Source organism: Micropterus dolomieu, linkage group LG14, assembly GCF_021292245.1.
Source record: "Micropterus dolomieu isolate WLL.071019.BEF.003 ecotype Adirondacks linkage group LG14, ASM2129224v1, whole genome shotgun sequence".
NCBI lineage: Eukaryota > Metazoa > Chordata > Actinopteri > Centrarchiformes > Centrarchidae > Micropterus > Micropterus dolomieu.
In genome coordinates, this window is record NC_060163.1 from 1,589,809 (window position 1) to 1,604,081 (window position 14,273).

Below are 14,273 nucleotides of genomic sequence, written 5' to 3' on the forward strand. Positions count from 1 at the left end.
CACACACACACACACACACACTCACACACACACACACACACACACACACACACACACTCACACACCCACACCCACTAACACACACTCACACACACACACACACACACACGCAAATGCCTATTATATGTATGTGCACTGTGAGCACATGCGCCCATATACACATACATCACATGCACGGAGCACATGCAGCTCACATGTGGCAACACAATGAATTCCACATTGAGAGAAAACAAACACCCAGCGAGCTCTCATTGTTCACCTCTTGAACCATGTACCTCTGCCAAAGTTGAACTTCTTCAGTTTTACATGCACATGAGGAATGCCAGCAACCTGAAACATTCCTGACCCAACGTGGTCCAAACCAAACTGTGAGCGTCCAGGACTCCAGATAACCTCACACCGTCCAGCTCCATCGCCTCCTAGCACCACCTCCACCCTGCTGATCCAGCCTGCACCAGTGTAATCCATGACTGACACAGGGGTGTCAGTCATGGATTACCCTGGCACAGGACCACACCTGTAAGATACAGCCATGCAGTAATCAGACTTCATAAAAACATGTGCATGAGCAGGCTGTTAGTAATTACAGGTCGTAAGCAATATAACTTGTCGGAAGATAGCAGCTGTAATCTGGAATCATATTAAAAGACCCATTTTATTCTCAGTAACAGTTTTTTGAGATGTGGACACAGACGGACAACTGCAGAGAACTGAGGAGGAAGTGCTGTGAAAGTGACGTATGATAAATGTTCATTATCCCAAGAGAGAAACATCCCTTTCAGCAGAGAGTGGATATTTAAATGCATCCAGTGATAACACTTAGGGACTGATTCATTTACAGTCCGATAGTTCTGCGTATCAAGTTTAAAAAGTAAAAATAACTACGTACTGTGAGGGAGAGAGAGTTTTGTAAAAGTGAAAGAGTTGTTCCATTCAAAATTGAAAAAAAAAAAAAAAAATAAAAAATATATATATATATATATATATATTTTTATTTTTTTTTTCTCACGGAGGTTTTGTGGTACATTGTGTTAAAATAGTTTTTTTTGTAATTTGGGTGAATCAGCCCTTTAATATCCTGAACAAAGTTCCTGGGAAATGTCGCCGGAAATGTGGTCAGAAAGTCACCAAAATTTGGATTAACAATAATTGTCTGAGGACCATGAATATCTATACCAAAATTCATGGTAATGTGCTGAAATGATAGGTGTTTATGAAGTGTAGTTTTTATATTATATTATATAATATTATAGTTTCGGAACAACAGCTTACTTATGATAAGTGGTTTGTAATCACAATTCTTGTAGAGTAATAATCAGAAAAGACAACTACTGTACTTTTCTTGTTAGAAAACATAAAAGGCACCTAAAACTGTAGCTCAACACACTGCAGCTTAAGAAAACACATGCTCATAGACAATTTACAAATTAAGAAAACATATTCAACAATTTGACAACACGTGCGTAGCAATTAGAAAGAGTGCTGCAAAGTGAGAAAACACAGCCAGATACAGGAACACGGTGCAAATGGAGATAACACATCTCAATACAGAAACAATAGTACAGCCTGTTGTCTCCTCTTCCTCTGAGCCGTAGAGCTCTATTGTTGTCCACAAACTATTAAAACCCATCAGTGAGCCTCACTGCTGCACAGGGTGACATGTTCCTTCATCACCATGAACACACACACACACACACACACACACACACACACACACACACACACACACACACACACACACACACTGTAGTTTATTCTAACTCAGTCCCACACATGTCCTGCTGCCCCAGATACTCACTAGAGCTCCACATGTGGATTCATTTGCCACTGAAAAAAGTCCCCAAAATATTCACTGTTTGCTCCTGTTTGAGAAACATTAAAAACCCCAGCGACCAGCTGTTTTAATCATTTTTAATCTTTGTTTTTTTTAATGAAACTATATATTTGGAGCTATTTTTCCAGATTTTCCAGCTTCAGTAGTAACCAATGAGTTTGTGAGAGCCAGAGACATAGGGAAGTCAGAAAGTATAGAGATGGACTAACACGTTGTTGGTTTTGGTCTGTTCAAAGGATTTATTACAATAAGACTTGGAGTGCTTATACTGAGTAACAAAAAAGCTGTAAAATGGATTTGGTATTTAAATGACATGACCACTGAGTGAAACGGGGAGCTAAAAAGGAAGGGTGTCCTCTGAAGCAGGAGTCACACTGTCTGAACAGAATGGAGCTCAGTGCTTCAGCCATCACAAAGTGAGTCTTTCCATGATCTTGTCTAAAATGCATAAGCTTCCAGTGGCCCACAGAAAGAGGCTGTGGGTGTACTGCGCAGCTTTCAGGCTCCAGTGTGTGTAACTGTATGACTGTGTGGCACCTTGTTAATAAAGCAGCAGCTCAACGAGTCTCTGCTAAGGTTAAAAGGAGAATTGTAGTATTTTTCACAGAGGTGAGTGAATGGAAACAGTCATGTTCAAAGTAAGCAGCAGTCAACCTGGACCCTCTGCTCTGCTGTCCACTCTTCACACACGCATGTTGATGAGTTATTTGCACAAACATACGCCGCACACCAGAGTAAGTCAAGTGTAGTGTGTGTTAGGTATTTTTTCCACCTCCGCAGCTGTGTGGTGAGGCAGATGAGAGGATCTCTCATTTCTTTCCTCTTTTTAAGTGCTGCCCTCTCACAGCTCAGGCAGGCCAAATATTTGCCACGGCTGGGAGACATTCCTGGGCACTCCCCTGGCTCACTGAGGCCAGGAACCAGCGGGATCTGAAAATCCCCTCCTCTTAAATGAAGACATCAGAGGTTGTCAGGATTTTAGAATTACAGCATTCTAACTGTGGATGCAAGTACATTTAGCATCCTGAGGAAAATTCTAGGATTTAAGTAACAGAGAAAAACCTCAGAGGAAAAACAGACTGACTGCAATGATTTTCATTTTACTGCAGACGAATCAGAAAATTAAGTGCAGTTCACTTGTAGAAGACCCTTTCTGTAACTGGGTTGTATTTACAGTATATAGCACTTTTCTACCTTAATGAGGTGCTATGCAAAGGTGCTGGACTGCCACAGCCGCCCCAGTGTATACTACCGTTTAAAAAAGTTGTTACACTATCTTAGAAAGCGATAACTGGGATAAAAAGAACATGTGGGTGTTTATTGTCTTAAAGCTCTCTGAGACTTTTTTTCATTTTAAGACATTAACCCCTTAATTTGGGGGAAATGGGCAAGAATGAACAGAATCTGTATTTTGAAAAGTGCGGTTATCATTCTCCATACGTTTCCAACTCCCTTGTCGTCTGAGGTAGCAGGCACAATGGAAAGGTCTTCAAAAACTGATCAACAGGATCACATATTTGTAAAAAAAGTTCATTTTCAGTATGACATGAAAATAACTTTTTCTGAATGAGCAGGCAGCTCGTCGTTGTATTGGTAGATTTTTGAGATGTGTCAGTGACTGTGACTCTCAGCAGCCATATTTGGTCACATAGCAATCTGAGCTTGTGCAGACCATAAGACTGTTTTCCTTATAAATGTCCCATCCACTGACTCTCACAGTTCATTTGTACCTAGTGCTCTCGTGTGTGTGTGTGTGTGTGTGTGTGTGTGTGTGTGTGTGTGTGATGTGTGTGTGAATTTCCCCAATGCCATGCTGCAGTGCAGCTATAAAATGAATCTGAGGCTTTATTGAATCATGTTCAGGAAGTAGAATGAACCAGTCTCATGGCTTATAACCTTCCTGCTTTAACCAGAGTGGGTTAAAATCAAGTGCAACTGGTTGAAAATACTTTCGCACACGAACACGTTTCGCCTGTCATCCAAGATGCTTCTTCAGTTCTGAGTGACTGGCAAGGAATCCCAGTTATTTAGCCTCTGTGCAGTCGTTATCAATGTGATGGATACGCTTGGCTCGTTAGTTCTCCTGGTTGTTGTAACGAGTAGAGTCGCTATGGTCATTAGAGTCTCCTGAGGCCAAGTCTGAACAGCCGTTGTTGGCATTGTCACAAAGGCCAGAAGACTTTGTTCACTCTGGATGAAAAAGGGATGAAAGGACAGCATTGTAGGTGGGGGATAAGTGATGTTGCAGACCTCTCCCCCTATTGAGAGATCGTTTCTCTACTCTGGTGTAAATGGCTTCTATCACTCCTCTTTCAAAGCATCTGTCCTCCCTTCCAAAATATGTACATTGTAGTCCTTGAAAGAGTGTCCCTTGTACTTCAAATGTAAGTAAACTGCTAAGTCTTGACCTGAGGAGTTAGCCCTTCTGTGTTGAGCCATGCGTTTGTGTGGACCGCATACCCTAGATTGCTTTTCTTGTGTTTGGGTGTGTGGTCTTTGGGGTGGACCAGTTTCTTTCTTAGTGTGTTCTTGGGTTTACAAAACACAGGGATGTGGTGTTTGTTGAAAATCCTCCTTAGTTTCTCTGATACTCCACAATGTTGTTGCGTTTACTCTTCTTTTCTTTATCATGCGTAGTGTTGATGTTCTTCCTGGGTCTTGTGGCTGTTTTCACAAAGGTCCAGTTGGGATATCCACAAATGGCTCTTCAGGTGTCCATGCTCCTTCTCTTGGGCACGGGCACTTGTTGGTATGTTATCAGCTTGGTGGTGCAACTGGTGTTAAAACTACCATTTTCTTGGGTTTATCCTTTCTATATGGTTTTAATCGTTATAAATGTTGGTAATTCCCAAATATGTACTCACTTTCTAATAATCTGATTCCTAATAATCGGTTTGAAATGTTAGTAACACATTCATTAAGGGGTTTTGATCCATCAAGTCTGTAGTTTAGTAGATTTCGGTCCAATCCAAGTGGTCAATAGGAATCTGGGATTGGCAACTGGCAACCCAAGCTTTGTTGTTATTAATGTTTATAACTATGATTTTACCATTAATTAAGCCAATAGTTAAAACTTACAAATATACATATTAAACCACCTACAGAGACGCACTTTAATTTATACAGTATGAGTATAGCAATAATAATAGTTTGAGTCTCTTGGAACAAAATGTTCAAATTCCGACATTAGCAAGCAGACCCAGCTCCCACACAACACATGGGAACAATACTGATGTGTTTGCTGGAGTGAACCAGTGCTCTTTCATACATCCTGTAGTAGTGTGAGCTTCTTATGTAGACACAGAAGCTTCTGGTAGAACTACATGAAGCCATGTGACAAACAAGGCTGGCTGTAATTGTTCCTTAAAATCATCCAGTCGCTGCCATGCAGGCTACTTCAAATAAGATAGAGACTATTGTCATTTTTATCATGGTCATTTCTTAAAACACTTTTTCAGCCATTTCACTAAACGCCTTTTGATATTGATATTCATCAACACTGTACTTCAGGACATACATGCCAACTGTTCTGGTTTCATGTTTGTTTTGACTGGAAAAGTCAAAGTCATTTAAAAAAGTGATCACTGCCACGTCAGTCGCTCTGTTGGTATGACCGCTAAGTGAAGATGTCTGATTAGAATAAAGATGTTTTGGCGGTAGTTGCCTGTCAGACAATGAGTCAGGTCGGCCAGGAAGACACAGTACTGATTGTATCAATCCATCGTCAAGCGCTTGTCGCGGGGGCTGGAGCCAATCCCAGCTGCGATGGGGCGAAAGGCGGGGTACACCCTGGACAGGCCGCCAGTCCATCGCAGGGCCACATAGACAGACAAACACTCACACTCCAAAGGACAGTTTAGGGTCACCAATCAACCTAGCCTGAATGTCTTTGGACGGTGGAAGGAAGCCGGAGCACCTGGAGAGAACCCATGCAGATACGGGGAGAACATGCAAACTCCACACAGAAAGGCCGGGGCAATTATCCTTTAATGTAGTGTGCATATAAATGACACAATGTGGAGTTGTAGGCCATGATGAACGTATTTGTAAAATGACTACAAAGCAATACGATTCCTCCCAGTATTTGATCAGTATGTCCAGAAATGTTTCATTTTTCATTTTACTCCACAGTTTATATAATAAATAAATAAATAAATGTTTGGATTAAATGGATGGATTGATTTGTTGTTTCCTGATCATGATCCAGGGTTCTTTTGAATAGAGAACAGAGATGCTCTTTTGAAAGTTTCCAAAATTGTTGGCAGCAGCCTCCCAAATCCAACATCAGTTAGGCTCTGTCTGCTTTTAGTCAATGCTTGTTGGTTATAAACTGTATCTATCTGGTGGTCAAACAGTCAATGGGTCAAATATGTTGACCATTTTGGGAATAATATCAGATAAAAACAGGAAGTTGCCTGGTGTGTTTGATGGACAAGTGTATAAGAAGAGCCACCAATCAGACAAAACTCACTGCTCGCTGTCCAAGCTCACAGTTATTTTCTTATTAACTGACAAAAAGTGTTTCAGCTTGAGAACAATCTTCCCCAGTTCACCCTGACAAGAATAATATTCAACACTTTCATCTTGTGACATGTCTATATAGATGTTTTTAAACCCCAGTTTCACCACCATTTTCTTCCTGTTTCTCCTCCTTTTCAGGGTGGAGTTCCAGAACAAGTTCTACGTCGGCCAGGGCTTCAAGTTTGTCCCTTTCTCATTTGAGAGCATCCTGGAGGGACGATTTGATGAGTGAGCAGGCCTCAGCCCCTCTAGGATGAGCCAGTAGAGTCCCCAGCCTTCCCTTCTCTCCTTGGTGTATGTGATTGTGTGTGTGCGTGCATGAGAAGTGCAGCCCTCTGTCACCCTCTAGTGGTAATTTGTGAAACTTGTGTATGAGCTATAATGTAGTACTTGTTAAGGGTTTTTCCAGTGCACATGTACCAAGCCGTACCAATCCTTTATAATATAATACTGTAAGCAAAGGATTTCACTTTTAAAGCACTTTTGCCAAGAAATCTGTCAAGGAGATTCTGTAATGCCAATTATATGGATAACTTCCTCTATCTGTGAGAGGGACTGCTTACCTTGATGCACCCAAACATCTGTGCTTTCACTGTCAGTGTAAATGTGTTCAGATCCACCACAGTTATGAGGCAATACATAAATCAGCTGTTGGATCTGCCTGTAGCACCAAATCTTTGCATCTTGGTGTAATGTCCTGTAGTGAGTCTACATCAACATTGCCTCTCCTAATAAACTGCACTACAGTTTTGTTGGAAGAGCGTGTGGAACCAGGTTTTCTCAATGTGGTTAGGTGTTGCCTGGAACTGAACCAGGATCCAGAATTGAAATAAACTATTTCAGACCTGTGGAAGGTAGCCTTCCTTACGTATATGTACAGCATGGAACACTTGCAATGGAAAAACCTTCATCCTGCTCATGAAAAAGACTGTAAGACCAGCTGTCTTACTCCTGTGTAATCAGAGAGTTCACAAACAAACATTGCAGAAATCCCAGTGTTTACCCTGAGCTCGATGTTTTACTGCACCTCATGTACTCCATCCAAAAGAATTGACAAATTATCAAAAGAAGTAAAGAAATTGAGACAAAAGGCAGAAGAATTGTTATGGTACATTCGTATACAGTTAGAATACATTCCATAGGTAAACACTGTATCAAAAGCCCAGTCATAAATGCTGAGATCTCTGAATGCGGTGATGTCGCTACATAGGAGTCTTAAACACAAGCAGTCAAGATAAAATGTACTGTAGTTCCAAGATCTCAACTATTACTAAAATTAAGAGTGAAGTTGGAATGTGCTGTTCATACAGCATCGCTTAACTTCTGCCACAGCTACCACTCACTGCAGAGTTGTAGTACTGCCATGAAATACAAAGTGGAGTTGTATGGCCAGAATTCAATATTCAGAAATATTTGTTATATAACTATGAAGCAATCGGAGTACTCCCAGTATTTGATCAGTAGCCTACCCAAAAGTCACATTTTTTATTTCTACTTAATTTGCCTAGAAACTCCACCAGTTTATAGAATGTAAGGATCAGATGTATTGATTTGTTAATATCTGACCATGACCCAGTGTTGTTTTGAGAAGAGAACACAGTAGTCCATGATGAGATGAAGACATGGTGTCCTCTGTGCTGTGATCTGTAACTTCCCTCTCAGTTGTTGTTGGAAACCAGTTGAAGAGCTGATCTGATGCATTTATGCTAAAATATCTCAAAGAATTGTGACACAATGTTGTCCATCCTTTGTTTTTGAAAAATGTACACTACATTTTCAACATATCTAAAGCTTTAATTTTGAAACAGAAAGCAGCATTTTTAATAAATTCTTCCATCTGGTCACCACGCCCATAAAGGGTTAAAGAAGGTGATGATTTAAAGTGTGCTGTGCTGAACCATCTCTCTTCTGCTCAAACTGAGGCACAGGTTAGATTCACAGTAACAATCATGGTAGTATTTTTATGATTTCATGGTTTGTTTTGTTTCAGAAAACATGCTTTTTAAGTCTCTACATCAGATGTTTCAGTTTTATTTGCATTCTGATGCCAAAAGGCTCCAGAGCAAACAACACATGTCAGTGACTGGTGTTCTGGAAAGTGATGTGTTTGTGATCAATAATAAATAGAGACCAGGGGATTCATCTTGTGTCCTGTTTTTTCTCGCGCTCTGTTTGGGCAAAGCTGGTAAACCCTAAGATCCTCAGGAGCGCTGAAGACCACAGGTTCCCTCTGTGGTAATTAGCAGCATCAGAGCCGTAGCTGGAATTTTAGAAACACTGTCTTAATCTCCCAGTCCCCACAGACACTTGAAAAACATCTGTAAAATGTTTTGCAGGTTTAATTTATTTAGCTGTGTCACAGTTTGCATCCCTCTCACTCCCTTCCTGCAGACATACACTCTTCCCCAGCCTTCTGCACCACTCTCTTTATCTGTCCCTGGATACATCCCAAGTGTCTTAACTGTATCCCTGTTCCTCTCACTTCTGTCTTTTCAAATAAACTATGCGAGGAGAGAAGAAATAAGGAACTTTGTTTTTAGAGCAACTAGACGTTCTTTCCTCCAAAGTGTCACGTGAAGAGACGTCTGTCTCTGTTGACAGCGGCAGCTAATCACAGCTGGATCAGCTGTTACTAATAAAGGCTCACAGCTATCAGAGCAGAGCAGCATGTTTTCTCTGTGTAGCTGTTTAAAAAACACCTGCACATGAAGAACAACCTGCAGTCTGTATTTATACTGCATCCTGCTCAGAGGCAGCATCACTTCTACTGGCAGAAGGCTATTTATTCGTTATTTGTTTGTTATTTCGTTACTTGTGGTGCTTTTTTTAATAATTTTGCGTTTTTGACTTTGACGCTCGTGTTTTTAGGCCAGCAGGATTGCTATACTCAAGACAAGAGCATAGGTGCAAGTAGTGGCAAGTATGGCAAAATGCAGTGCACTATGAGTACCCGGATGGTGTACTTACAACAGTCACAAAGTTGAGTGTGTAATGCTGGACGCTGCAGTGCCCTCCGGTCCTGAGCCGTGCACTTCCCATGCCCGTTTGTGATGTTTCCAGTCAGGATGCTTTCTACAGGAACTTGGCGTGGGAATTTGGCCTTCTTAAGCTTCCTCAAGAAATCCAGTCGTTTCTGAGCTTTCTTCACCAGGGTGGAGATGTGAGACGACCATGTCAGGTTCTCTGTGATGCTGATTCTCAGGAACCTGAAACTGTTCACCTGCTCCACCTCAGCTCCACTGATGTAGACAGGAGAGTGTGCAAAATGTGGTTATGAACATACTGAAAACACCTGGAAAAACTGCTTTTAAAAAGTGCAAAGAATGTACAAACCTTCAACAAAGTCTAGTTTCACTTTAACACTGCAACTTCTTTGTATCAAAACATCCAGTTATTGAACAAAATTATTATTTACTTGTTCAATGCAATGGTGTGCCAGAATTTTCTTCAATTAAACAGATAAAACTGAAGTGATTGTTTTTGGAGCAAAGGACGAATGATTAAAAGTCAGCGCTTAACTTCAGTCAGTAATGTTCAAAACCACAAACCAAGGTGGAAGTTTTGGTGTAGCATGAATTACATAAGTGACAGATTACATATGATATGAATGATCTGATTCTGATAAATAATGAAAAATGCACTCCCATGATTGCCAATCCATTTGATTTCTTTGTCCTTCTCCCTCTCACCGATGTTCTCCTGGAGTTTCATTTTTTTTTTTGAAAAGCCCTGCATCTCAAAAAGATTAAGAATCATAAAGAAAAAAGTCTCGGATCTATTTATCTATTATTCCGATAATGCATTAATGCCCATGAAAATAAAATATGATATTGTCAAGGCAACAGATTGCACGTTACTCCACACTACTCAGTATGCCTGCATTTAGAGTGAACATGAGAGAATGGAGAGAGAAAGCGAGCATTGGTTATAGCTTTAGGGGTTATAGGCAACTAGTGAATTGTCTCTAGCATTCATTTTGATTTAAACATTTAAATATAATCAAGTTCAAGTTCAAGTGCAAAATCACCAAAATACATGGTCCCAGTACACTTTACAAAATGCATTGAAATTAAATAAAATAAACCATCAACTACATAATGCATGTAAGAAAACACAACATAAAATACAATCAGAATAAAATCAGCAAAATAAAATCATAAAAAAGATTTAAAATGAATAAAAATGAATAATTTAAGGTTTGCTCAATCCTGCCCTAGTTTCCCGAACCCAAATTGGGACTGGTTCCATAGTAAGCTGCGTTTCGACCAACAGAACTATACCCCAGAACTATGAACCTTTGGAGGAATTCACTGCGTTTCCACCGAAGGGACCAGGGTCTAAATTTAGTTCTAGGGTCTTTATTTTACCTCCCAAAATGTCCCTGCTCGGGGGGGTTTGTACTTTCCAAAAGTACCGGTACTTTGAGGGGAGGCTTGCCTTGCAGTGAATTTCTGAATGGGAGAGTAGAGGCTACTGGCTTTAAATCAGGTATGTTGGCTGTTTTTTCTACGACTGCTCCTCTCTTTTCTAGCGTTGGAGCCATTGTAGGGAGGCAAGAACTGGAGAAATATGCTCTTTGATCTTGATTCTTGACAAAACACGCGCTGCTGCATTCTGGATCAGCTGGAGAGGCTTAAGAGGCTTAATTGTGCTGCCCGCTAGTAAAGAATTGCAATAGTCAAGGCGGGAAGTAATAAATGCGTGGACCAGTTTTTCTGCAGGGTTTTGGGACAGGATGTTCCTGATTTTAGCAATGTTACATAAATGAAAGTAGGCAGTTCTTGAAGTTTGTGTAACATGCAGGCTCCCAGGTTCCTCACGGTGGTACTAGGGGCCAGGGCGATGCCATCCATAGTATCAATGTCGGGCCCAAGTAAAATAACTTCAGTTTTGTCTGAGTTCAGCATAAGACAATTACAGGTCATCCAGGTTTTGACATCTTGAATGCACACTTTGCGAGATATAACTTTTATAATATTTATGGCATGGTTCCTGATAATTCAACCGAGAGGAAGCATATATAGGGTAAAAAGGATTGGTCCGAGCACTGAACCTCGTGGTACTCCATGATTAACGCTGATATGCATGGAAGAATCATTATTCACATATACAAATTCGAATAAATAGGACACCAACTGAGGGCAGATCCTTTGATGCCAATAAAATATTCCAGTGTCTGTAGTAGTATATGGTGGTCGATGGTATCGAAAGCAGCGCTCAGATCTAGCAAGACAAGTACAGAGACAAGTCCGTTGTCTGATGCAATTAGTATGTCATTTGTAACTTTCACCAGTGCTGTCTCAGTGCTATGATGTCTTCTAAACCCTGACTGAAAATCCTTGAATAAGCTGTTGCTATGAAGATAGTCACAAAGCTGACTGGCGACTGCTTTTTGTTACAGTGATTCAGTAGCACTGTTCTCCTGATTTGGAATTTCTTATCATTAACTGTAAACTGTTTTACTCCCCCGTGAGTTTGCTTCATTCACTCTGGTCGGTGTTTACATTCCGCCCCAGGCCAACGTTCAGGACGCACTGCACATGCTGGCCGACCACATACTGTGTGTGGAGCAGACAAACCCGGACTCCCTTGTTATTGTTCTCATGACTTTAACAAAGGAAACCTCAGCCAAGAACTCCCCAAATACAGACAGTTTATAAAGTGTCCAACCAGAGAGGGGTACACTTTGGATCACTGCTACACCACAGTTAGCAGTGCCTATCACGCCGTCACACGTGCTGCACTGGGACACTCTGATCACGTGATGGTCCATCTGATCCCTGCTTACAGGCAAAAACTAAAGCTCTGTAAACCTGTAGTGAGGACATCAAAGAAGTGGACTAGTGAAGCTGTTGAGAACCTCCATGCATGTTTGGACTGCACTGACTGGGACGTTTTCAAGAAGGCTTCCAACAATCTGGATGAGTTTACAGAGGCTGTGACGTCCTAGATCAGTTTCTGTGAGGACAGCTGCATTCCAACATGGACCAGGATGAGTTATAATAATGACAAACCCTGGTTCACAGCTAAGCTCAGACAGCTGAGGTTGAAAAAGGAGGATGGATTTAGGAGTGGTGACAGGGCCGGGTGCAGGGAGTTAAAGTACAGGTTTAGTAGGGAGGTGCGAGAAGCTAAACAACTGTACTCAGAGAGACTAAAGAACCAGTTCTCTGCCAACGACGCCACTTCTGTCTGGAGGGGGTTCAGACAGATCACAAACTGTAAACCCAAAGTCCTCCACGATCCTCGCCTGGCAAATGAGCTGAACCAGTTATACTGCCGCTGTGAGAGTCAATCGGACACCATTCCCCGTGACTCAGCTTCAGCTTCAGTCCACCACAACTTCGCCCCCCTCCTCAGAGCTGGCCAGCTCCACCCCCTCCCCTCCTCTCTCCATCACAGAGAGGGAAGTCAACGGTCTTTTCAGGAGGCAGAAACCCTGCAAAGCAGCTGGGCCGGACTCTGTCTCCCCATCCACCCTGAAGCACTGTGCTGATTAGCTGTCTCAGGTGTTCACAGACATTTTTAACACCTCACTGGAGTCATGCCATGTGCCAGTCTGCTTCAAAGCCTCCTCCATCATCCCTGTCCCCCAAAAAACAAGAACCATAGGACTAAATGACTACAGACCCGTCGCCCTGACCTCTGTGGTTATGAAGTCCTTTGAACGCTTTGTGTTGTCCCACCTTAAATCCATTACAGACCCTCTCCTGGACCCCCTGCAGTTCGCCTACAGAGCCAACAGGTCTGTAGACAATGCAGTAAACATGGCAGAATTAGCAGTGCCACTGACTCACGGAAATTATTTTCCACTTTTAAAGCCCTACTAAATCCTCCTACACCTCCACCACCCGCAAACTTGTCTGCTGATACCTTTGCTGCCTTCTTCACAGGCAAAGTGGCGGCTATAACTACCTAATTCTCAAAATCACTCAAAAGCAACCATTCTATTCCCGCTCTGGTCAGCTCCCACTGTAAGAGCACGGCACAAGAAAATCCACCATTTAGCAGATCTTATACATGTCTCCCTCCATCTCTCTCGGGAAATGGTGCAAAAGGCTCAACACTAAGGCTAACATGTAGCAGTCCCACTACATCTGTTCCTCTGTCCTCCCAGGTCAATGTCACTTCACTCTCCTCTTACTTCTTTCCTTAGGTATTTACCCCATTGATGCAATATGTGCTATTAGCTCTTACTAGTATTTATTAGTGCTCTTACTAGTATGTATTGTCAGTTGTAGTTCTCATGCTGTATTTGATGCTTTATTGATGCTTGTCTTTTATGTTGTTCCTCAAATGTAAGTCAAATGAGTAAATGTAAATGTAATGTGTGCCTTTTCTCTGGACCCCTGCCAAATCTGACCAGTGATGACATGTATAGCCGCATGTCGTCATTCCGCCACTGGTTGTCGAGGTGGTGTCCAGCAAACGATGTGGGCTTTGTAGGTCATTTTCTGGGGAAGACCTGGTCTGATCCGGAGAGACGGCATCCATCCCACTTGGGAAGGAGCAGCTCTCATTTCTAGAAATCTGGCCAAGTTTATTAGTGGACCAAATCCATGACAACCCAGAGTTGAGACCAGGAGGCAGTCTAACACACTTCTCTGCCCTTCTAATTCAGCAGTTACCCACCCAAAACCTTATGCAGAGTCGCAGTCTAACACACTTCTCTGCTCCTCCATTTCAGGAGTTACTTAGTGAAAATCCTATAGTGACGGTGTCTGCCCCCCGACCATCGAAATTATTTAAAAAGGTAAACAGAAGAGGAGCTGTGCATAAAAACCTCATAAAAATTAAAACCACAAGAGCAATAGTGCAAACGAATAGGAGAGTTAAATGTGGACTCTTAAACATCAGATCTCTCTCTTCTAAAGGTGTACTAGTAAATGAACTAATATCAGATTATGATATTGATTTA

General features: G+C 41.7%; 2 protein-coding genes across 2 annotated transcripts in view; both read left to right on the top strand.

The window, feature by feature from the left end:
- The window catches only part of LOC123983048 (V-type proton ATPase 116 kDa subunit a1-like), a 59,279-nt gene extending 50,782 nt beyond the window's left edge, over positions 1-8,497 (top strand). The window contains exon 23 of the mRNA XM_046069163.1: positions 6,494-8,497. Within this exon, the coding sequence (XP_045925119.1) occupies positions 6,494-6,587 (94 nt within the window). The 3' untranslated portion in view covers positions 6,588-8,497. The remainder of the gene's footprint in view (positions 1-6,493) is intronic.
- The window catches only part of bms1 (BMS1 ribosome biogenesis factor), a 654,080-nt gene that overhangs the window by 74,027 nt on the left and 565,780 nt on the right, over positions 1-14,273 (top strand). The window lies entirely within an intron of this gene.